Source organism: Rasamsonia emersonii (genome assembly GCF_000968595.1).
Source record: "Rasamsonia emersonii CBS 393.64 chromosome Unknown ctg1118621759972, whole genome shotgun sequence".
In the NCBI taxonomy this organism is placed as follows: Eukaryota; Fungi; Ascomycota; class Eurotiomycetes; order Eurotiales; family Trichocomaceae; genus Rasamsonia; species Rasamsonia emersonii.
In genome coordinates this window covers 27778-52737 of record NW_013563315.1, presented here as the reverse complement: position 1 = coordinate 52737, position 24960 = coordinate 27778, and the positions used below count along the sequence as shown (strand labels likewise).

Sequence of the window (24960 nt, the reverse complement as noted above, 5' to 3'; positions counted from 1 at the left end):
CGGGTCATTTCTCCCCTGGCTGGTGGTAGCCGGCTGTCCCATGTCTACGGCAATGTCTCAGGCGACGTCCGGCTGAGGTCGGCAATTTTTTCTGTGCCAATATCGACCGAGGTGTGGAAGCGTAGTATGAGAATGGTGGCGTTCATGCCTCCAGGCTTCCGAGAAGCTTTGCTCTCTATCCGAACCTGCGGCTGCTTTTTGTTCCGAGCATCCAGCTATGGTTTTCTGGCGATCTGATGATGATTAAAGGAATTGGGTCTGACTGTCGTAAAAGGCAATGGAAGGCATAATAGACCTGGTGTAGGCAACTTGATAGCGCGGTGGTCTTTTCAATAATTTCCAATTCCCTACCAAAGCGATCACAACATCGTCTTCTTCATCTTGTCGTCATTCGTACTACAGGAGAACGGGAACTCGGTTGTCAGGCGCAATTAACCATCATTGCATGTGATATTCTTCTTTTGCATCACAAGCGTCTCCGGTGATTACTGCTGTATGTCTGTATCAACCGCCGTGGAACTGATCTCGACGGCGCTGATTCAAAAGTGGACGCTGGTATAGAGAAGCCCATACGTCCAAGAAACCATCGCAATGGCAGCACAGGTCCCAGCAGACAAGGATGCCGACGGTGGTGCGGCATCTTTTGCCTGCTACTTTCCAGGCGTTCGGACCGGAGCTCACGCGACCAAGCGCCGTATGTCATCGCGGATGACCCTCGATCATCTGGAAGACATCCTGAATGCAGCTGAAGAACACCAAGAAACGGTGTCCTGCGTGCTGCGAGCCGCATGGGCTTTGGTTCTTCATTACTACACCAGGTCAGAGGATGTGTGTTTTGGCTATGATGAATTGGACATGGGCGGTTCTGTCGCGGAAGTGGCAGAACCACATGGCTCATCTCCTCGGACGTCTGTCGCGAGGGCCATAGTCGAAGACAGCATGTCTCTGAAGGAAGTGGTCGACCAAACAAAAGGTAAGTTTCTCGTTGCTGAAGAAAATGGACTGGCTGGAGCAGCAGGAAATTCGCGCGTTGCTCGTTCTCTTCACAACACGGCAGTGACGCTGCGCGTGCGCCGCTCTTCCCCAAACGCGCGTGATGCAGCGACCTTCGTGCAACCACAGATTGGAATTGCTCTCCCGGAGGAGGTACGTACCTTAGTGACTTTCCACGATCAGCAAGACTTGAACAAATTGACACTGACGGTCTATCCAGTGCAAGGTTCGAGTTCTAGCCAAGTACATTAATAATTCGCTCAGTGTCTTCTTGGAATGGTGGCATCCAGACATCTCTCCATCGCTCGCCTCCAACATTGTAGAGGTATACAATCGCATGCTGAGCAATATTTTGACGAAGCCAGATTCCGTCGTCAAAGACCTCAATTTTATTACCGAGCGTGACAGGACGCAGATTCTTCAATGGAATTCAATCGTACCAGACACTGTGGAAAGATGCATCCACGAAGTCATCGACGATCAGGTCCTTCTCCGGCCAGATTCAGAGGCAGTCTGTGCCTGGGATGGCAGCCTGACGTTCCTCGAACTTGATCGCGTAGCCTCCAGGCTTGCTCATTACCTGGTGGAACTTGGGGTGGGCCCCGAGACACGAGTATCTCTCTGCTTTGAGAAATCGGTAATTTATCCCGGAGGTTGCTTGATGCTGTTTCTTCGCTAATTTTCTGTATAAGAAATGGAACATTGTCGCCATGCTGGCAGTTTTAAAAGCAGGGGGAGCGTTCGTTCCTCTTGACCCTGGCCATCCGATCCCTCGATTACAAGCTCTCGTGCGGGCTGTGGATGCCAAAATCCTGCTTTGTTCCTCTCCGCATGCTGCTGACCTTGCAGCGGTTGCGGAGACGGTTCTGGCTGTGGACGACGATATGATTTCGTCTCTTGCGACTAGACCGACAGGACAACATTGTCTCCCTCGCCTACAAGGTAGTAATGCAGCTTATATTCTATTCACATCCGGATCAACTGGAGAACCGAAGGTAAGACACGCACTGAACCTTGAATAGAGCTGAAATATCTAACCCGGTACTTCCAGGGTACCGTCATCGAGCACCAGGCATACTGCTCTAGTGCCAAGGCGCATGCATCCCCGTTGCTGATCGACTCCGATTCACGGGTGCTGCAGTTTGCGGCGCATACCTTCGATGCCAGCCTTGTGGAAATCCTTACTTCCTTGATGCACGGGGCTTGCGTCTGTATACCGAGTGAGGAAGCGCGCCTGAACAACATCGTTCATACGATCAATGACATGCGTGTCAATCACGCAGTTCTCACACCGTCATTCATCCGATTCCTCGAGCCGTCCGCTGTTCCAGGTCTTAAGAGCCTGGTCTTGGCTGGAGAAGCTCTGTCTCAGGCGAATGTCGAAACATGGTCAAAGATCAACCTAGCCAACGGCTACGGCCCTACCGAAAGCTCTGTTGCTGCGGTCGTCAACTCCCCGTTAACGAGTGGCACGGATTGTCAAGACATTGGCTTTCCTGTTGGAGTTCGATGCTGGGTCGTTGACCCGGATGACCATGACATCCTCCTCCCAATTGGTTGTACAGGAGAGCTGCTGCTAGAAGGACCTTCTCTAGCTCGTTGTTACCTGAACAACCCGGAAAAAACAGCAGAGTCATTTATATACGATCCTCAGTGGGCGAAAATCGAAAATTCCAGCGGCAGTGACCGGCGTTTCTACAAAACAGGTGATCTAGTTCGCTACAATTCCGATTCTGGATCATTCAATTTTGTTGGTAGAAAGGATACGCAAGTGAAGTTCCACGGCCAGCGAATTGAATTGGGAGAGATTGAATCTCACCTTGCAGCTGACCCTAATATCAAACATGGGCTGGTGCTGCTTCCAAAGTCAGGACGTCTGGCACAGAAACTCGTGGCTGTTATAACTCTGTCCGATAAGCTACTTGATGAGTCTCTAATACAGCACAAAAACTCTTTAAAACTGCTGGACCACCCCAACAAAGAGAAAAATGTTGCCGAAATCAGGGAGAGAATAAGTTCCTTGCTACCGGTATATATGGTACCCTCTATATGGCTTTGTGTGGAAGCCCTGCCAGTTCTTGCGTCTAGAAAACTGGACAGGAAGGCAGTATCAAGATGGGTGGAGGCGATGCGGGAAGATGAATTGTTGCTGCAAACCGCACAAGAACTCGAAACTGCCACTGGAGAGATCGAGGAAGTAGGGACTGATATTGAGAGCAAACTGCGTGAGATCTGGAGTCGCGTTCTCAACATCCCTCTCAACAGAACCAGCCTAAATCAAAGTTTTCTGAGCCTGGGAGGAGACTCGATTACAGCGATGACTTGTATGAACCAATGCAAGCTGAAGGGCATCGGTCTGACGGTGCAAGAAGTGCTGCGGAGCAAGTCCATAAGGGAGCTTGCAGCTTGCGCGAAATTGGTCAGCCATCGGAGCGACTACCACGAAGAGTTGGAGACACCATTCGACCTATCGCCGATACAAAATCTCCACTTTCAAGTTCGTGACGACGATAAAGGACACTTTAATCAAAGCGTCTTCCTCCGTGTCACTCGCGAGATCGCTGAGAACGATCTACGCCACGCTGTCGAGACTATCATCTCTCGCCACTCTATGCTGAGGGCTCGATTTGTTTACAACAGATCGGAAATGAAATGGCAACAACGCATAACCAGTGAACGAGAGAAGTCCTACCGTTTCAGGGTCCACAGACTCAGTACTCTGGACGAAGTGAAAGTGGCTATCGCCGATAGCCAGAGCTCACTCAATGCCGTGCTTGGACCGGTGCTGGGGATAGATCTCTTCCATGTAGACGGCGACAGCCAACTATTATCTATGATTGGCCACCATCTCGTTATCGACTTGGTATCCTGGCGAGTCATCTTGGAAGATTTGGAGGAACTGCTACTTCATCCTCGCACACCAGCACTTCTTGAGAAGACCTTGCCATTTCAGAGCTGGTGCAATCTTCAGGCTGATCACTGCCGCAATTATCAATTAGAAAAGACCCACCCTGTGTACGATGTTCCTGGCTGTGACCTCACATACTGGGGAATGCAAGACCGTCCCAATATCTATGGAGATGTCGTTTGTCACGGTTTTGAACTCGATTCCACCACTACATCGTTGCTGTTGACCGAATGCAACGAGGCGCTTCGAACAGACCCAGTTGATCTGTTCCTAGCTGCATTGATCTATTCCTTCAGCGACACTTTCAGGGATCGTTCTGCACCAGTTGTCCATAATGAGGGCCACGGTCGAGAAGCATGGGATGCATCAATCGATATCTCGCGCACAGTTGGGTGGTTTACCATAATCTACCCGGTCTCCGTACAAGCTCATGCTTTGAGCCAGATAGTTGAGACTTTGGTGCAGGTGAAAGACCTCCGCAGACGCGTCACAGATAACGGACGGGCGTATTTTGCGCACAGCATACTTACCGGCCGGAACAGCAAATCATATCGTCATATGGAGATCACATTCAACTTTCTGGGACGGTATCAGCAGCTGGAAAGGACAGGAGGCCTATTCCAGCCGGTTGAAGGATTGGCTGGGGAGACAACCCAAGGTGGTGGAGCAGCGGACGTTGGAAGAACCACTCCACGCTTTGGACTGTTCGAGATATCCGCTGTCGTGGTTCAAGATACTCTTCGATTTTCATTCTCGTTTAACGGGACTATGAGACATCAAGAACGTATCCGGCAATGGATTTCGTCCTGTCACCGAGCCCTCAGCCAACTTTCAAAGGAGTTGCTGTCGATCCAAAGTCGTGCGACAATCAGTGACTTTCCCCTCCTCTCTTTGACTTATGAGGACCTCTCGAGAATGACTGCCGAGACCCTGCCTCAAATGGGAATTAGAACTCTGGACGAAGTTGAGAATATATATCCGTGCTCTCCCATGCAGCGGGGCCTCATGATCAGCAGGACTCGGGACAGCTCTTTCTATGCAGTTCATGGTACCTACGAGGTAAAGGCGGCAAATAATCAACAAGTGGACGTTGAGCGACTTGCGCATTCATGGCAGCAAGTGATTGCTCGTCACGCTATGCTTCGAACCGTGTTTGCGGAGAACCTGGCCGCGAATGATCTGTACTGCCAGATCGTGCTTCGCAGCTATAATTTCCAACCTCCAATAGTACGTTGCCTCGATGAGCATGAGGTATTGCCGATTTTGGACACGCACTTCATGGTGAGCAGCGATCGCAAGCCAGCTCACCAATTTACCATTTGCCAAACGGAAACCGGCAGAGTTTTCTGCAGACTCGAAATAAGTCATACTATAATGGACGGAGCCTCGATTTCCATTATCTTGCGGGACCTAGAGCTGGCGTATTCTGGCAGGCTCAGTCAGACTGGGCGGCCTCTTTTCAGCAATTTCATCTCTTATTTACAGATGCAGCCGCAAGACGCCAGTGTTGAATACTGGAAGTCTTACCTATCAGACATGGAGCCCTGCCATGTTTCCATACTCAATGATGGCTGCACTGCTGAAAGAGAGTATCGAACGTTGCGGTTGGAGTTCAAGGACTTTTCTCGGCTTCAACCACTATGCGAAAAGTACGGGCTGACGGTCGCAAATGCTCTCCACGGAGCCTGGGCTCTTACTCTTCGTTGCTACACTGGCTCTGAGGAGGTATGCTTTGGCTATCTGCTATCTGAGAGGGATGTTCCAGTGGATAAAGCTGAGGACGTGGTTGGACCGATGATCAACATGCTCGCTTGTCGCGTCAAAATGCCCTCAGACAGTGTGCTTAGCCAAGTTCTGGAGCAAATCCAGGAAGACTACATGAGGAGCCTTCCGTTCAAGCATACTTCCCTTGCTGATGTTCAACATGCTTTGGGACTATCGGGAACTGCTCTGTTCAACACTTGCTTTTCCTTCAGGAAGCTCCCACCTCCAGAAACTCACCGTCAGCAAGTAATTGAGTTCTCTGAATTCGCGGGATTACACGACCCCACCGAATATCTTGTGACAGTTAATGTTGAGGCCTCGGACAAGAACGCCGTTATCGATCTAGACTATTGGACGGACAGTCTCTCCGATGGACAAGCAGCAAATATAGCCAGTACTTTCCTCAGAGCGCTTGAGAATATTATGGATCATGCAACGGAACGGCTGGGACAGCTTGAGTATGTGAGCGATGGTCATTTGCGGCAAATAGCAGCGTGGAATGGCGCAATGCCGCCAGTCATCGATCGGTGCATCCATGATGTGTTTCAGGATCAAGTCAAAATGCACCCTGAATCACCAGCTATCTGCTCGTGGGACGGAAGCTTTACCTATGCTCAGCTTGACGATCTCTCGTCACGATTGGCCCACTACCTCGTTATGCTGGGTGTAGCGCCAGAGACGTTCGTAGCTCTCTGTTTTGAGAAATCGGCGTACACGATCATCTCAATGTTAGCCGTTCTGAAAGCCGGTGGTGGTTGCGTTCCACTAGATGCAGGACATCCAAAGGCTGCTCTCGACTTGCGCGTTCTTGAAACTGGCGCTCAAATCGTCCTTGCATCACCTTCTCGCGCCAATCTGCTTGATGATATCGTTCCTTATGTCATCCCTGTTAACGATTCTTTTCTAAGTCATCTCCCAGTAGGTGGCGAGTTGGTGTGTACTGCAGCGCAGCCCTTCAACACCGCATTCATTATCTTCACATCCGGCAGTACTGGAAAGCCAAAAGGTGTTGTCCTTGAGCATCGCAGCTTGGTAACCAGCGCCGAAGCCCACGGCGCTGCGCTGGGAATAGGTCCCGCTTCTCGAGTATTACAATTTGCATCATATTCTTTCGACAACAGTTTGGAGGAAATCTTCACGACTCTTATGAGAGGGGGCTGCGTGTGCGCCCCTTCAGAGCATGACCGGATGAATAACCTGGCAAAGGCTATGAATGAACTGGATGTGAACTTCGCAGATTTGACAGCAACTGTGGCGGCTTTCATCCAGCCGTCAGATGTTCCTAAGCTGAAAGGACTCGCAATTGGTGGTGAAGCTCCTACAAAAGAAATCAGAGACAGTTGGGGAAACATTCTTCAACTCCAGAACGTGTATGGACCGACCGAATGCTCAATCAACTGTGCCCATAACCCTGACATTGGAGACTCGGATGATGTCACGAATATTGGCCGCAGCATTGGAAGTGTTTCATGGATCGTCGATCCTGAGAATCACAACAATCTTCTTCCCGTTGGGTGCGTGGGGGAATTATTGGTCGAGGGACCAATTCTCGCAAGGGGTTATTTGAATGATACGGAGAAGACGCGACAGAACTTCATCGAAGATCCCACGTTCATATCCGGACTCCAACGCGAGGGTGTGATAAATGTTGAAGCTCCAAAGGTAAAACGGAGGATGTATAAAACTGGCGACTTGGTGCGATACAATTCTGATGGATCCATGGTATATCTGGGAAGGAAGGACACCCAAGTCAAATTGAATGGGCAACGCATTGAATTGGGGGAGATTGAACATCGCATCAAGGCGGCTTTATCCTCGGAAAGCCAGTGTGCTGTGGACCTGGTAACCGGCCGCAATCAGAAAAACAGAAAAGCGTTGGTTGCTTTTCTGTGTCTCAAAACAGACGACTCGAGTTCTGCGGGAGATGGGGACCGCATCATCATGCCAACCTCGGAATCATTCCAATCCGTTGCGAGGACTTTGCAAACTTCTCTGGCTTCCTCATTACCAGCTTATATGGTTCCCAATCTGTACATGCCGGTCTCGTCCATGCCGCTGACCTCTTCTGGGAAACTCAATCGTCGAATGTTACGGACCACGGCAGAGAGTATTTTGGAAGAAGACGCATCTGCCTACAGACTTGGTGGTCAAAGTGGGCGCGCCCCTTCTACTCTGCCCGAGAAGATCTTGCAAACCTTATGGGCCTCCGTGTTGGGAATTGATGCCAGTACCATTAGCGTTGATGACACGTTTTTCCGACACGGTGGTGACTCTATAGCCGCTATCAAGCTTGTAGCTGTTGCTCGTCAGGAGGGTTATAGTCTCAGTGTTGCAGACATCTTTCAAGCACCCAGACTTTCCGAAATGGCGCAAAACATATCTGGTTTGTCGGTGGCGTCACTAGCGGAGGAGTTGAGTGCGCCTGTCGAGCCATTCACGCTGCTGAGGCTAGATATTCCTATTTCTGAACTCAAGAGCGAGGTCGCTTCGATTTGCCAAATTACTGAAGATGCAATAGAAGACATCTACCCATGCACTGCACTCCAAGAGGGGCTCATTGTGCTTTCCAGCAAGCAGCCAGGGTCATACGTGACGCAGAACATTTATGCATTACCGCCTGATATCAATGTTCGGAAGTTCGAAGCGGCATGGCAGAAGGTTGCCGAATCTGAAGTTATTCTGAGGACAAGAATCATTCATTCGAAGACGCATGGCTTTCTTCAGGTCGTGGTCAAAGAACCGCTCGTGTGGGAATCAGCAGATGACGTTGCAGCGATTTCAGAAACAAAACAACTGACCTCAGCCAATGGAGGTGTTCTCAGTAGGTACACAATTGTTGGGGAAGGTACAAAATCTCCGCGCTTCGTTTGGACTGCTCATCATGCAGTGTATGATGGATGGAGTCTGCCTACGCTCCTCAGCAAAGTGCACTCATGCTATGACGAGACAAAGAAATTCGACGGAGAACTTGGATGTCCTTATCCCCAGTTCATCAAGTATCTAGTCAACATCGACCCCGAGCAGTCCAATGAATTCTGGCGACAAAGACTGGAAGGTATAACGACCACCAAGTACCCGCCGTCTCTCGGCGCATCTTATAAGCCCTCACCAACAAGCCAGTTGTCTCGAACGCTACGGCTGTCTAAAACTTCAGGGCAGGACGTCACCGTACCTTCTATCGTACGCGCAGCATGGGCCTTGACCATTGCTGTGTATTCCTACACTGACGATGTCGTCTTTGGTGAAATCCTCACGGGTCGTGATGCGCCTCTTCCTGGAATTTCCGGCATGATTGGACCAGCCCTGGCAGCAGTGCCTATGAGAATTCGGATTAACCGCGAGCTCAACGTCGCTGAATTTTTACGCGATGTTCAAGGCCAGGCAGCTGCCGTCATGCCCTATCAATTTACCGGTCTCCAGAATATCATGAAGCTGAGTGACGATGCCAAAGTAGCCTGTGGTTTCCAGAACTTGCTGGCTATCGAACGTGATACTGACGAGACACCCGGGGGATTCCTGAATCTCCTGAGCGCGAATTCTGGAGGAGCCAATTTCTACACGTATCCGTTGAACATTTCATGCGCAATAGGCGATGGACGGATGGAAGTCAAAGCTCATTATGATGAGAAACTCATTCCAACATATCAACTTGACAGGCTGCTCTCTCAATTTGAAACGCTACTCGCGAATCTATGCTCCCAGGCAAATGCAGAAGAAAAAGTTGGCCAAATGGAACTTGTTGGCAGGGAAGATTTGACAACAATACACAGATGGAATGCGGACTCCTTGAAGGTTGTTGACAGGTGCATTCAGGACCTGATTGACGACAATATGCGACTACATCCCGATGAATTGGCGGTTTGCTCGTGGGATGCTACATTCACTTATCGAGAACTCGACCAATTATCGACGTCTTTAGCTCACCGTATTCGAGAACTAGTCAACCACAAGCCCGAAACATTTATACCGATATGCTTCGAGAAGTCGGCATTTGCTGTGGTTGCAATGTTGGCGATCTTGAGAGCCGGATGTGCATTCGTTCCTCTTGACCCGCAACATCCGACGTCGCGCCTCCGAGAGATGGTCACAGATCTGGACGCCAGACTTATCCTGTGTTCACCATGCCACATATCTCTTTGCAGACAGGTCGCAGCTCATGCTCTAGCTATTGATCTTGAAATGCTGAAAAAACTCCCGGTTAAGCAATCGCCTCTTCAATCGTCCAACACTAAGGCCGCAGCGTATGTTATTTTCACATCGGGCTCTACAGGAAAGCCCAAAGGATGCATAAGTATGTAACACTATTCCTATTTAACTTATTTGAGTGAAGCCCATTCAATATTTCCAATGTCAATACAATGCCTTCTTTTGGTAGGTAATATGGACTAATTCAAAATCAGTTGAACATCGTGCCTTCTGTTCCGGAGTAAGCAAGCACGCTCCGGCTCTGCTTATCAGGCCAAAATCTCGGGTCTTGCAGTTTGCATCCTACACATTCGATGCCAGTTTGATTGAGATCTTAGGAACACTGATCATGGGCGGCTGCATCTGTGTCCCAGATGACGCATCTCGTCTAAATGCAATCGCAGATTTCATCAACGACATGCGTGTTGACACTGCTCTCCTGACACCATCCATGGCACAGATGATTCAACCCTCAGAAGTACCTTGTCTACGTACTCTGGTCCTTGTTGGCGAGGCTATGTCGTTAAGCCATATCTCTGTCTGGGCCCAGAAAATTGACCTTGTCAACGCGTACGGACCGAGCGAGTGTTCAGTTGTAGCAGCAGCTAAGGCTCACATGACAATGGACACGAGTCCAGTGAATATTGGAACTGCGATTGACACTGCGTGGATCGTGGATCCAGACAACCACAACCGACTGGTCCCCATCGGTGCTATTGGGGAGCTTTTGATAGAAGGGCCAACTGTGGGGAGAGGCTACCTTAACAATGAACAAAAGACGTTTGAGTCTTTCATCGAGAGACCCAAATGGACCATCAACTGTCCATATCCCCAGTCCGGACAGGAAAGAAGAATGTACAAAACAGGAGATTTGGTCAAGTATGCTCCAGGAGACTCTGGGGAGATACTATACGTTGGCCGCAAAGATAGCCAAGCGAAGCTTCATGGGCAGCGACTTGAGCTTGAAGAAGTTGAGCATTATCTCAATGCGGACACTGAAGTCATCCACGCTCTCGTTACTATGCCAAAGTCTGGTAACTGTGCGAAGAAGCTAGTGGCGGTCCTGTCGCTTCGTGATTTGCCCATTCCGAATGCCAATGCTCATGATCTCGAGATTGTCATCTCGAAAGATGCAGGGAAGCTTCTTTTGCGAATACAAGAGAGGCTCAGGGTACAACTTCCCGCTTATATGATACCCTCGAACTGGGTAGTTCTGAGGCAGTTTCCTCTGTTACCGTCTGGAAAATTAAACCGAAAACAGATAGAACACTTTGTTGACACTATGGATGATGACATCTATCAAAAGATAACGGCCGTTCAACAGGACGCTAACAACAACAATGTTCTGGTGATTACAGACACCGAAGCTCGTCTTCGAACCATTTGGGCATCTGTGCTGAACCTTCCTCTTGAGAGCATTGGCCTAGATCGCTCCTTCCTCCATCTGGTAAGTTGACCAAGATTCCCCCAAGAACTAGAATTAGACGGTTGTTAATATTTGAATCAGGGTGGTGATAGCATGTCAGCTATGGCTGTGATGTCGAAGTGTCGATCAGAAAATCTCGGTGTCACCGTCGAGAATATCATCACGAGCAAGTCAATCCGTCATCTTGCTTCGCTCGTGACACTTCCTCAGGAGGTATTGAACGAGGCGGAAGACGACCGGGAATTTGATCTTTCGCCCATCCAACAGTTTTACTTCCGATGTATGCAAGGAAACGGGACACATTTCAACCAAAGCATGTTGCTCAATCTCGCAAGGCCGATAGCTACGGAGGCTGTGCAGAGCTCTGTCTCTGAGTTGGTTAAAACTCATTCCATGCTTCGTGCCCGCTTCTCTCGAGACGGGAACGGTGTCTGGAAACAACGCATTACAAGCGATATTGAGAAGTCCTATCTTCTACGCGTTTACAAAGACCATGAAGCTCAAGACATGGAGAGGACGATTGAAGATCTTCAGCGAAGTCTTGACATTGTCGACGGTCCCATGCTTGCCATCGGATTGTTTGAAGGCTCTTCAGGGAATCCCCAGCTTTTCATCGGCGTACATCACCTCGTTGTGGACGTCGTTTCTTGGGGGATAATCTTGCAGGATTTGGAAGATCTCCTCCAACGCAAGACCACCAGACTTCGAACTGGAACGTCCTTCCAGAAATGGTGCCGTCTTCAATCAGATAACGTCAAGCGCAATTATAAGTCGATAAAAGCGCTTCCTATTGATGACGTACCATTAGCTGATTTAGGATATTGGGGCATGGAAGGCAGCACGAATCATTACGGAGATGTCGTGATAGAGGAGATTGAGTTTGAATCGTCCATAAGCGGCGAGCTTCTGGCTCTCTGTCGTGGGCCTCTCCAAATTGAATTCGTCGACATCTTGCTTGCTACTCTCCTCATGTCATTCTGTCGTGCATTCCCCGACCGCTCGATTCCACCGGCAATCTACAATGAAGGACACGGCCGTGAGCCTTGGGATTCAGCGATCGACATTTCACGTACTGTCGGTTGGTTTACGACCATGACTCCAGTGCATCTCCCTGAGGATCACAGTGTTCATGAAGGTAAGATACAATATTCCATACTCTCCATATAACTTTCCCGGTATTGTGCACTAACAGTTCTTCCAACAGATTGGAATTTGCTCAAGTGCATCGCCTGGGTTAAGGATCTTCGCAAAAGAACTCCTGGCAAGGGACTGCCATACTTCGCATACCGTCTGCTAACCTGGGAGGGACATGAGAAATTTGGCCGGCACTGGCCAATGGAGATTGCTTTCAATTACCTGGGCCAACACCAGGGTTCGGAGCTGACAGGAAAGTTGCTGCAACCAGTTAACGGGACCGGGTTATCTGTCAACTCCCGTTCTGATATCGGCCCTAGTGTTCCTCGGTTTGCGCTTGTCGAGATTTCAGCGGCAGTCATTCATGGCAGCCTCAATTTGTCTTTCTCTTACAACAGATCCATGAAAAGGCAAACCGACATACAGAAATGGGCTGTCGACTGTCGAGATCTGCTGTGCGAGGCAATCGTCAATCTGAAAGGACATGAACTCCAGCGAAGTTTGAGTGATTTTCCTCTTTTGCCACTGTCGTACAATGGCTTGGATAAGCTTAAGGAGAATTTACTCAAAGTTGGCATCTCATCTTTGGATGAAGTTGAGGACGTCTATCCTTGCTCTCCAATGCAGGAAGGAATATTGCTCAGTCAGCTTAAAGACCCCGAAACATACAGCTATCGATCAGTTTTCGAAGTTCGATCACCGGAAAAGAACCATTCTATTGATCTGCGACGGCTAGCGGAAGCTTGGCAAAAAGTTATACGGCGGCATCAATCCCTAAGAACTGTTTTCATCAATAGCATTCACGAGTCTTCGTTGATGGACCAAGTCGTGTTCAAGTCAGTTAGAGGACGGACGCTCTTTTATGAATGCGAAGACCGGGATGTTCGGAAAACCCTATCAGAAATTGAAGCACCGAACTATCGCAATGGACAACCACCTCATCGCCTCGTTCTTTGCAAGACCAAGTCGGAGAAGGTGTTTTGCAGACTCGACATTACCAATGCCATCTCTGACGGTTCTTCCATTCCCATTCTCTTACGAGATCTCTCGCGCGCTTACATGGATATGACACCGGACGACTCGGAAAGTCCTCTCTATAGTGACTTCATTGCGCATCTACAGTCCGTTCCAAAAGAAAAGGGGGCACTATATTGGAAGGAGTACCTTGAGGGAACTGAGCCTTGTCAATTTCCATCTTTGTCGGATGCACGGCAGAGTGAGAAGAGGCTGGGATCTCATATCCTAGTTCTCAAGCAAATGTCAGAGATCCAGAACTTCTGCAAACAAGCTGGAGTGACGATTTCAAATCTCCTGCAGCTTGTTTGGGGCTTAATCCTACGATGCTATACAGGATCTGACGAGATCTGCTTTGGATACCCCTCCTCGGGACGTGATGTTCCTGTCAAAGGCATCCAAGATGCCGTTGGAGCATTCATCAATATGCTGACGTTTAGGATTGATCTGAAGGATAATCTCCTGCTGGAAGAAGCGCTGAAGAGAACGCAACAGGACTTTGTCCGGAGCATGGAGCACCAATCAGTCTCACTAGCTGAGATACAGCACGAACTTGGTCTCTCGGAGACATCCTTGTTCAATACAGTTTTTACATTTCAAAGACGGCGCGGCATTGAAGAGGATTCTATTCCTGCCCTGTCATTTGAGGCATTCGATTCTCATGATCCGAGCGAGTATAAGATCGCTATCAATGTTGAAATGTCGGATCTATCCACAGAAGTCCACTTCAGCTACTGGATGGACTACCTGTCCAAAGAGCAGGTTGAATACGTTGCCGATGCGTTTGAGCATGTTTTGTATGGATTGGTCCAGAGCAGACGACCTGGTTTGAGAATCAAGGACATTGACTTCTTCGGGCCCCTCAGCTGCCTCAAAGTGCGCCAGTGGAATCGCATGGGGACGAACCGGGTCGAGAGATGCATTCACGAAATGATAGAGGAACAAGCTCTGCGTCGACCATTATCTTCAGCTGTCCAAGGTTGGATGCAAGCTTTACTTACAATGAACTTGATACGCTATCCACTCGGCTTGCTAGTCGTCTTAGAGAACACGGAGTTGGCCCCGAAGTGTATGTTCCTCTGTGCTTCGAGAAGTCTGCATGGGCTATTGTTGCTCAACTCGCAGTGATGAAAGCGGGAGGGGCGTTTGTTTCTCTGGACCCCTCGCACCCGGCGGATAGATTGCGGAATCTGATAGAGGATGTCGGGGCTCATATTGTGTTGAGCTCAGCGCAGCAATATGGCAAGGTCTCACAAATTTCCAAAGCGGTGATAATTGTCGACAGCAACACAGTGCATCAATTGCCCCAGCATCCTGTGACTTTGTCAGCATCTGCGAAGCCTTCCAACGCCGCGTATATCATTTTCACCTCCGGCTCAACGGGCAGGCCCAAAGGAACTGTCATCGAACATGCTTCATTTTGCACAAGTGCTCTCGCGCACGGAAAAGCATTTCACATTGATTCAAATACCAGAACCTTTCAATTTGCGTCTTACACTTTTGATGCTAGCATTATGGAGATTCTTACTGCCCTTATTCTGGGTGGCTGCGTCTGCGTGCCGAGTGATGAGGAGCGCATGAATGACATACCAGGAGCGCTTACGAGGATGAATGCCACTTGGTTGTTTTTGACGCCTTCTGTCGCGAATACGATAAAGCCGGAACAGGTGCCTACCCTGAAGGTTTTGGTTTTGGGAGGTGAAAAACTGTCACAGAGTAATATCGAAAGATGGAGATCCAAGTGTCTCATCGACGGCTACGGCCCAACTGAGTGCTCTGCGATCTGCGCTGGAAGCACTAAGGTCGACTTGAACGGAGAAATTCTTGATACGGATCCTTCAACGATTGGAAGAGCTCTTGGCGGTCGATCCTGGATTGTAGATCCTAGGGGAGCCAATCGTCTTGTACCAGTTGGTGCTATTGGAGAGCTGGTCATCGAGGGACCTACCGTGGCGCGTGGATATCTCAATAACGAAAAGAAGACAAGTGAAGTCTTCATTCATGACCCAGAGTGGACGAAGCATGACAGCTTGCGAGGTGCTGTCAAACAAGGAGAGCGCATGTACCGGACTGGAGATTTCGTCCGTTACAATCCAGATGGCACACTTAGCTACCTGGGCCGGATGGATATGCAAATAAAGCTCAACGGCCAGCGAATCGAACTGGGAGAGATCGAATATCAATGTGGACAGTATTTCCCGGAGCATACACAATTGGCGGTAGACCTTGTTGCTGCCGGAGCGACATCTTCTGCTAAGAAGCTGGTTATATTCTTTACGACCCAGATCAACAACGACACGCAAGGCAGCACTGGCCATTCAGCAGACCGCGAACAATTGTTACTGCCAATGAGCGTTACACTCCAGGATATGGTGAGGAAATTGGAGAAGTCACTTTCCGGGGTTTTGCCATCGTATATGATACCCCAGCTGTTCTTCCCTGTTTCCAGGCTGCCATTCACCACTTCTGGAAAGTTGGACCGCCGGAAGCTACATGGAGAGGTCCAGGGGTTGTCTAGAGAAGCTCTGAAGCCGTACTCTTTGTCCAATTCAGTCAAGCGAGAAACACCGAGAGACGAAATGGAAATGACGCTTCAGAGTCTATGGGAGGCCGTCCTAAATGTTCCCAGCAGTTCGATCGGTATTGACGACAGTTTTTTCAGGCTTGGGGGCGATTCACTAGGTGCCATGAAGCTTGTGGGACTGGCACGCTCTCGTGGAATTTCCATCAGCGCAGTGGACATTTTTCGCTATCCTCTTCTCAAAGATATGGCTGGGAGATGTGAGTCGTTGGAGGAAAGAGGCCAGTCTCAACTGAAGCAATTCGGCTTGTTAAAAGTAGACCAGCCAATAGGCCAGATCATCGACGAGGTTGCGGCTCAGTGCGGCGTTGACAAGCGGATGATTTTCGATATCTATCCCTGCAGTCCTCTACAAGAAGGGCTCATCACTCTTTCGATCAAGCAGCCTGGAGCATACGTTTCTCAAAATGTGCTCCGACTTTCTGATCGAGTGGACATCACGAAGTTCAAAGCAGCTTGGCAACAGCTCGTCGATGAATTCGACATTCTGCGGACTCGCATTGTGCACAATGCCTCTGCTAACTTCGTTCAGGTAGTCTTCAAAGAGCAGGCTATTACTTGGCACACCGCAGAAAGTCTGGAGGAGATTGCAGAAGAGACAACCAAATTACCGGAGCGTGAGGGTGGCTTGCTAACCCGGTACACAATCGTTCAAAAAAAGGGTTCAACTGAATGCTATTTCGCTTGGTCAATACACCATGCGCTATACGATGGATGGGGTCTATCGATCATTCTCAAAAGAGTCGAAGATATATACTTCGAGAGATCTTCAGGCAGGCCCAACACTTCCTATGCAACTTTTATCGACTATCTTCAGCGGCGAGATGTTTCCGCGTCGGACATGTTTTGGACATCATATCTGTCTGCGATTTCACCCGTGACTTTCCCACGGGAAATGTCACGCACGTCGGATGGTCAAGATCCTGACACGAAGACGCTCTGCGGCACCACGGAGATATCTCAGGGGGTATCCGGCCTTAATCTGACGACTCCAACGTTGATCCGAGCAGCCTGGGCCCTTGTACTGGCAAACCGTACCCAGTCTAACGATGTCTGCTTTGGTGAAACACTCACCGGTAGGAATGTTGATGTACCGGGTATCACTGATATAGCGGGCCCGGTCTTGACGACTGTTCCAACTCGGATCCAAGTTAACCCTCAAGCAAAGATAACCGAATACCTGGCAGAGGTCCAGCGAATTTCGACCGAGATGATAATTCACCAGCATTCGGGATTACAGCACATAAGGAGACTCAGTGAAGACGCCTCCCTTGCATGCGACTTCAAGAACTTGTTGATCGTGCAGACGGCGGAAGATGGCGCGGACGACGAACTCTGGCAAGTTCAAAATGACGGGAAAATGAAAAACTTCTTCACGTATCCGCTTGTTGTGGAATGCAAAGTTTCCGATCGCCGAATTGAAAACCACATCCACTATGATGAGGGAGTGATTTCTGGCTGGCAGGTCCAAGGGCTGCTTCAACAGTTCTCTTATGTGCTGCGACAACTTAGCACCGTCACCGACTCTGACTGTCGACAGCTGGACAAGGTGGATATGGTCAGTCCAGAGGACAGAGAACAAATCTCTCGGTGGAATAGACGAACGCCACAATGCATTGATCAATGCATCCACGAGATATTCCAGGAGAGGTGCCTGTCCCAGCCTATAGCTCCAGCAGTCTGTGCTTGGGACGGAGATCTCACCTATAGCGAGTTGCACGAATATGCCTCTAGGCTTGCAGCGCATCTGAACTCTCTCGGAGTTAGTCCAGAGGTATTTGTCCCTCTGTGCCTCGATAAGTCGGCCTGGACAATTGTCGCGATGCTGGGTGTTTTGATCGCTGGGGGAGCTATTGTTCCGCTTGACCCTAGCCATCCATTGTCACGCCATCAGGAGATTCTAAAAGAGCTTGATGCCAATATCATTCTCTACTCACCAAACTACAGCCAGCGCTATTCCGGTATTGTCAAAAAGGCCGTGCAGATTGACAGACATATGATTAAGAACCTGCAATCCATAAGCAGGCGTTGCCATCATACAACTTCTGCAACAAGTTCCAATGCAGCATACGCTATCTTCACCTCGGGGAGCACCGGTCGAGCGAAGGGAATCACTGTCGAGCATCGGGCGTTCGTTAGTAGCTCTATGGCCTTTGGACCCGTGATGCAGATGAAATCAACGTCTCGGGTCCTTCAATTTGCTTCTCTCAGTTTCGATGCCGCCCTCATGGAAATCTTCACCACCTTGACGAGTGGAGGCTGTGTGTGCGTACCTAGCGAGGAAGAACGGCTCAGAGACATTTCGGGGGCCATTTGTCGAATGAACGTCTCGTGGACTCTATTGACACCTTCAGTCGCCAACCTCATTGATCCCTCTACGGTACCTTGTCTGAAAGTCCTTGTGTGTGGTGGGGAGGCTATGTCTCCTGAAGTCATCGCGAGATGGGCAGGCAACGTCGAATTAATCAATGCCTATGGTCCGTCTGAGGCGTCCGTTATTGCGACCCTCAATACGAATGTCTCGAGCGAGAATCCATCATGTATCGGTTACGGCATATCTCCTACTCTTACCTGGGTTGTCGATCCCGAAGATCATGATCAGCTCTGTCCTTTGGGCACCATTGGTGAACTGGCCATAGAAGGGCCAACTCTGGCACGAGGTTATCTCAACGATGAGCTCAAGACCGCTGCGGCATTTGTTGATAACCCTGCCTGGACAGCGACTTTCCCATCCCCTGCTTCAGCACCGCGCAGAATCCACAAGACTGGAGATTTAGTCAAGTATAATCCGGACGGTTCCCTGGAATATGTTGGACGCAAAGACAACCAAGTCAAACTCCACGGTCAGCGCATGGATCTGGGAGAGATTGAGCACCGTCTAGAGACAGATCCTCGAGTCCGCCATGTCATTGTCTTGATGCCTAAGACTGGTTTCTTCCAGGAGCGACTAATCTCAGTGTTGTCCCTAAATAGCTTGTCTGCGGAGTATGCCGTTCTCTCTGCTGGAACGTGTCAGTTGGTCGACAAGGAAGATCGAGTTGATTCTGAGTTGGCAGAGATCCGAAACCGTCTTTCAGCACAGCTGCCGTCCTATATGCTTCCTCGAGCCTGGGCGGTCGTTAAGGATCTTCCAATGCTGGTATCCGGCAAGCTTGACAGAAAGAAGGTCCAAGGTTGGGTTGAAAACATTCCCGAGGAAACGTATCAGCAGATAGTAGGCAGAGTCGGAAACCAGGAATCTACCGCAGAAGCCACTGGTGTGGCATCGGTGCTGCAGGAGATATGGGCTCAGGTTCTCAACATTCCGCTGGAAAAGGTCAAGTTGAATCAGTCGTTCCTGAGTTTAGGTGAGTTTTCCAAAACTTCAAAACAGTCACTGGTACTGACACCTATTCAGGAGGCGACAGTATAACTGCTATGGCTGTTGTGTCCCGAAGCCGTCGACAGAAGATAAATCTGTCCCTTCACGATGTCCTGCGATGCGAATCTATTATCCAGCTAGCACTCACAGTTGGATCTGGTATTGTGTCTGTTCAGCACGAAGAGAAAGTGGATGAGCCTTTCGGCCTTTCCCCTATCCAGCAATTGTATTTCCAAGCCGCGAAGGGATACCAGGGACGCAGTCGTTTCAACCAGAGCTTTACCCTCAGTTTGTCTCGATATATCAAAGCAGAAACTCTCGAAGCTGCGATCGCAGAAGTGGTTAATCAGCATTCAATGCTCAGGGCGCGATTTCGTATGAATAAAGATGGAAACTGGGAGCAGCGTTTCACAAGCGTGCGTATCTAAGAAATAGAGACAATTCGAGCCTCTCTTTACATGCAACGGCTAACACCTTCATTTTCAGGACGTCAATTCTTCCTACCGCTACCAAGTTCACCACGTGGATAGCACTCGTGATATCCCTCCCCTAATAGGCAAAAGCCAACAAAGTCTAGACATTCAGAACGGACCGATATTTGCGGCAGATCTTTTCGAAACACGAAGCAAAAAGCAGATATTGTTCTTTGTCGCCCATCATCTTTGCATCGACATGGTATCTTGGCGTATCATCATCCAGGATCTGCAGGATATTCTCGAGTCTGGCTCACTCTCAGGCGACAAACCACTGTCCTTCCAGACTTGGTGTGCTTTGCAAGCGGAGCACATCAAACGTGACTCTGATGGAGGCAAGCTCCCGTTCCAAGTTATCCCTGCCAATCTTGGTTACTGGGGAATGGAAAATGAACCAAATTCATATGGCGACGTCGAGCACCAGACATTCGCGTTAGATGAAGGACTGACGACATCCACTATGACCCATTGCCACGACGCCCTCCGGACGGAACCTGTAGACCTTCTGCTCTCGGCAATAATTCATTCCTTCCGTCGAACTTTCAGCGATCGATATCTACCGACGTTATTTAATGAGGGTCATGGACGCGAGCCTTGGCAATCCGACATTGACCCCTCTAGGACGGTGGGCTGGTTTACCAACATATCTCCTTTGCAAGTGAAAATAGAATCAGGTGAGTGTGTCTCTACAGAGGTTCTGCAGTCTTAAGAATTTTCATGCTAATTTCTCTCTGCTGCAGATGATGTTCTGGACACCGTCCGGCGGGTTAAAGACGTCAGACGAAGTATTCCTGACGGCGGGCGACGTTATCTCGCACATCGCTACCTGGCGCCAAATGGACGGTCACACTTTTCAGGTTCCGATGTACCTATGGAGATATTGTTCAATTACCTCGGAGCTATGCAGCAGCTCGAACGCGACGACGCGTTATTTCAGAATGCGGACTTGATAACAGACGGTGCTGATTCCCTAACTGTGGGAGACATGGGTCCTGATACTGCCCGACTTGCTCTGTTTGAAGTCAGCGCCATCGTGATTCAAGGCAAGCTTCAGTTCTCCTTTATGTACAACCGTCGCATGCAGCGCCTGAATGACATCCGTCGCTGGGTTTCAGAGTGCAAGTGGACTCTTGAAGAGATCGTGATAAGCCTACGGCGTTGTGCTCCGGAACCAACTCTCAGCGATTATCCTTTGTTGCCGATCAGGTACGAAGGATTAAAGAGGCTGATCAGGGAAACTTTCCCCGAAGCTGGGATCACGCATCGGGATCAGATCGAGGATATTTATCCTGTCACTCCCACGCAGGAGGGAATCTTACTAAATCAGCTTCGGGATCCGACAAACTATTTCTGCAACGCCATCTTCGAAGTGCAGACTGCCGATTCCAATGTTGGCGTCAGTCCGCAGCGGCTCATTGAAGCATGGCAAAAGGTAGTCGATCGTCATGCTGCGCTAAGAACGACGTTTGTAAACAGTGTTTACCAAGGCGGCACCTTTGATCAACTCGTTCTGAAGAAGGCAGACAGCGGTATTATCCGCGTGGAGTGCGATGACACTGAGGCCCTCGCCAAACTGAATTCGATAAAGCTCCATGAGAACAATGCCAAAAGGACGCAGCCACTGCCGCACCAGTTCACGATTTGCACCACGTCCACCGGACGACTTCTAATCAAGATTGAAATGAATCATGCAGTCATAGATGGTGGATCTCCTCCTATCTTGCTGCGGGACCTCGCACTTGCCTACGACAGGCGGCTCCCAGAGGGCCGTGGCCCACTTTTTAGCAATTACGTGCGATTCATTAGAAGTCAATCTCCAAGAGCAGATATCGCATTCTGGAAACGATATTTGACAGGCGTCCGCTCGTGTCATCTGCCCAATCTCAATGCGAACCCCACCGATGAACGCCGTTTGGTCCCTGTGAAGATGGCGTTCGATGAGTGGTCGGACTTGCAGCAGTATTGTGAAAGAACAGGCGTCACCCTGGCAAATGTTGTCCAAGCTGGATGGGCCTTGGTCCTACGAAAGTACACAGACTCCGATGATGTGTGCTTTGGATACCTCTCTGCAGGACGTGATGCTCCTGTCAATGGGATTCAGGATACCATCGGAGTGTTCATCAACATGTTATGCTGCCGCGTCAAATTCTCCCCTTCCCAATTGCTTGCCGAAATTCCAAGCAAAGTTCAGGAAGATTATCTGAGCGGCATTCCTCACCAGCGATGCTCTCTGGCTCAGGTTCAACACGAGCTTGGATTGCATGGTAAACAGTTGTTCAACACCGTACTTTCGATCCAAAATCACTCTCGTGCCAGTGATGATGAAAGTGAATCATTAAATTTCGAACTACAAAACGCTCATGATCCGAGTGAGGTAAGTAATCGGCGTTCGTCTTTCTTGGTGTCTCTCAGCTAACCATTTCGTCCGTGTAGTTTTCTGTAACCCTCAATATCGAAACTGGTCGAAATGATGAAGCAGTCGTGTTCCGATACTGGACGGACATGTTTTCTGAGGACCAGGTGTCTTCTCTCGCTGATGCTCTGGCAAGAGTCTTGAGAGCATTCCTGCAAGACCCGACAGAGACAGTGTCCCGCCTGGATTTGCAGAAATCTGAAACGAGCAATCATGTCAAGAAACAGGACCAGGAATCATCAAATAATGATGTGACTAAGCATGAACACGACGAGGTCCACCGGCTTCTGGACAAGCATCCGGCTCTGCAAAGCCTTATCGATGAGAGAGTTCAGACTATCATCAAGCAGATGTTCAAGACATCTGAATTACTGTCCAGCAGCAGCAAACCGACCCCAGATATCCTTGGCCGTAATCTGACCGGAGAAATACAAGGCCAAAGTTCTGAATCGGAAGCCTGTTCAAATGCTTCTGAATATCTATTCAAAAAACGAGTCGAGGATGGTCCTGCCGCCCCGCGAATTGAGCGACGTGGACGACGCGATACTGTCGAGCAAAAGCTATTGCGGCTCTGGAGTGAAAGGCTAGACATGTCTCCTGAAAGCATCAACAGGAAAGATAGTTTCTTTGAGTTAGGTGGAGATAGTATTACAGCTATGAGTCTGGTCGGAGATGCGCGCGACGAAGGCTTGATCTTGACCGTGGCTGACGTGTTCCGAAATCCCGTGTTCGAGGACATGGCTGCCATTGCCCAGATTGCTACCAGATTGAGTGGCTATTCCATCGACGCCGATATTAATGGACTCGGCGGGCAGCCGCTGTCCACTCATGCCGTGGCTGACGGTGACCTCTATGAGAGGTTCGCTCTACTGAAGGCTGCTAATATCGATGACGCGTTTCTTCAGAAGTACATCTGCCCTCGAATTGGCGTGTTCAAGGGGGGTATTGCTGATGTGCTGCCCGTCACCGACTTCCAGGCATTGTCGATTACTGGAGCCCTCTTGGATTCGCGGTGGATGCTGAATTATTTCTGCCTTGATGGAAGCGGTCATCTGGACTTGCGACGTCTCAAACAGTGCTGCTTCCGCGTCGTTCATGCGTTTGACATCCTGCGCACGGTATTCGTGTCTTCGAAGGGCCGTTTTCTCCAAGTGATTCTTCGGAAGATCCGGCCGGAATTTCTTGTTTACGAGACTGATGGTCTCAATGAATTTACGGCTATGTTGCAGCAGCGAGATCGAGAACAAGGTCCCCGGCAGGGCGAGCCATTCGTGCAATTCATTGTCGTCAAAGAGAAAAGCACAGACTGTCACCGCATATTGATCCGCCTGTCGCACGCGCAGTATGACGGGGTGTCTCTACCAAAGATCTTGTCAGCCATCAAAGTTGGCTACGAAGGCGGGCCAATTCCCTCGACTCCATCCTTTGCAAACTACGTGCGGGCATCTGCAAGAATGGTGACTTCGGAGCACTATCAGCACTGGAAAACGCTTCTGCAAGGATCCCGCATGACGGAGATTGTTTCTCGACAGGGCCCCAATTACCGCAAGTCGACGGGAGCGACTCCTAAAGTACTGAAAAAGACCGCGCGGGTGCCGTCGATGGCGTATGGAAACATCACCACTGCAACTGTCATCAAAGCAGCCTGGGCCCTGACCCTGGCCAGAATTACGGCCAGTTCGGATGTTGTTTTCGGTCACACGATCAGCGGCAGAAACACTGCCGGAATTCCAGGGGTTGAGACGATGGTCGGACCGTGTGTGAATATCGTGCCTGTCCGGGTGAGGTTTGAGGAGAACTGGACTGCTCTGGATCTCCTTCGCTTCATACAAGATCAACAGGTTGCCAACATGCCGTACGAAGCGCTTGGGTTCCGGCAGATCATCAAGCACTGCACTGACTGGCCCAACTGGACCACTTTCAGCACAATCGTCCAGCATGATAGTTCTTACCGGCAGAATGACATGCACCTCGGTGAGAATAAGTACTCGATTAGAGGTGTCGGTAGCGATGAGGACGTGGCAGATTTCTCGATCGTCTCACATGTGTCAGAGAAGGACAGGGTTGACATCACAATTTCCTTCTCGCTCGACGGCGCTGTCACGGAGGCGTTGGCCCAGAGGGTGCTGGACATTGTTTGCGAGACTGCGGAAGGGTTTACTGCGAACTCAAGCATGGTCCTTCCAACCCCTGCCGCGCTGTCGTCATTGCCAACACAGACCATCGCTGGGCCAGAGAGGAAATCAGAAGACGAGACGTTCACATCTTCGCAGCTGAAGGGACTCAGCCGAGCCGAGATCCTCGTCCTGTCAGACGTTCTGAGTCGCACATGGCAGCAGGTCCTGACGAACAAGGACGAGAACAGGCCCCCTGCCAAGCTCAACTCATCCTTCTTCGAGCTTGGAGGAGACATTGTCGGCCTGGCACAGGTTGCCTGGCTCCTGGAGCAGGAAGACTTCAAGGTGCGACTGGACGATCTGATCGAGCACCCGACCATGCTGGGACAGATGGCTGTACTGGTGCAGTCGAATTCGAGCGTGGCGAAGAAGATGATGGCTTCGTCTCAAGCAGACGGTGCGGGAAATTCCCTGGGAGGGAGAAGCGGATCCAGCGCTTCGCTGCGACGCAAGGCCCGCAAGCCGGGCTCGTGGGCGTCAGCGCTGAGCCTGGCACGGAGGATGGTTCGACGGGAGGGGAGGAACAATTAA

At 49.9% G+C, this 24960-nt stretch overlaps 1 protein-coding gene across 1 annotated transcript; it reads left to right on the top strand.

Moving 5' to 3' along the window:
- Positions 1 to 591: 591 nt before the first annotated feature.
- Positions 592 to 24960, top strand: T310_1043 (Phenylalanine racemase (ATP-hydrolyzing); the record flags this gene model as incomplete). The annotated part of the gene is made up of 13 exons (XM_013476086.1): positions 592 to 1146; positions 1214 to 1630; positions 1686 to 1988; positions 2045 to 9956; positions 10066 to 11057; positions 11112 to 11297; positions 11358 to 12411; positions 12481 to 14493; positions 14550 to 19352; positions 19403 to 19782; positions 19853 to 20513; positions 20580 to 22213; positions 22273 to 24960. The coding sequence occupies 13 exons, from the start codon at positions 592 to 594 to the stop codon at positions 24958 to 24960; spliced, it is 23598 nt and encodes a 7865-aa protein (XP_013331540.1).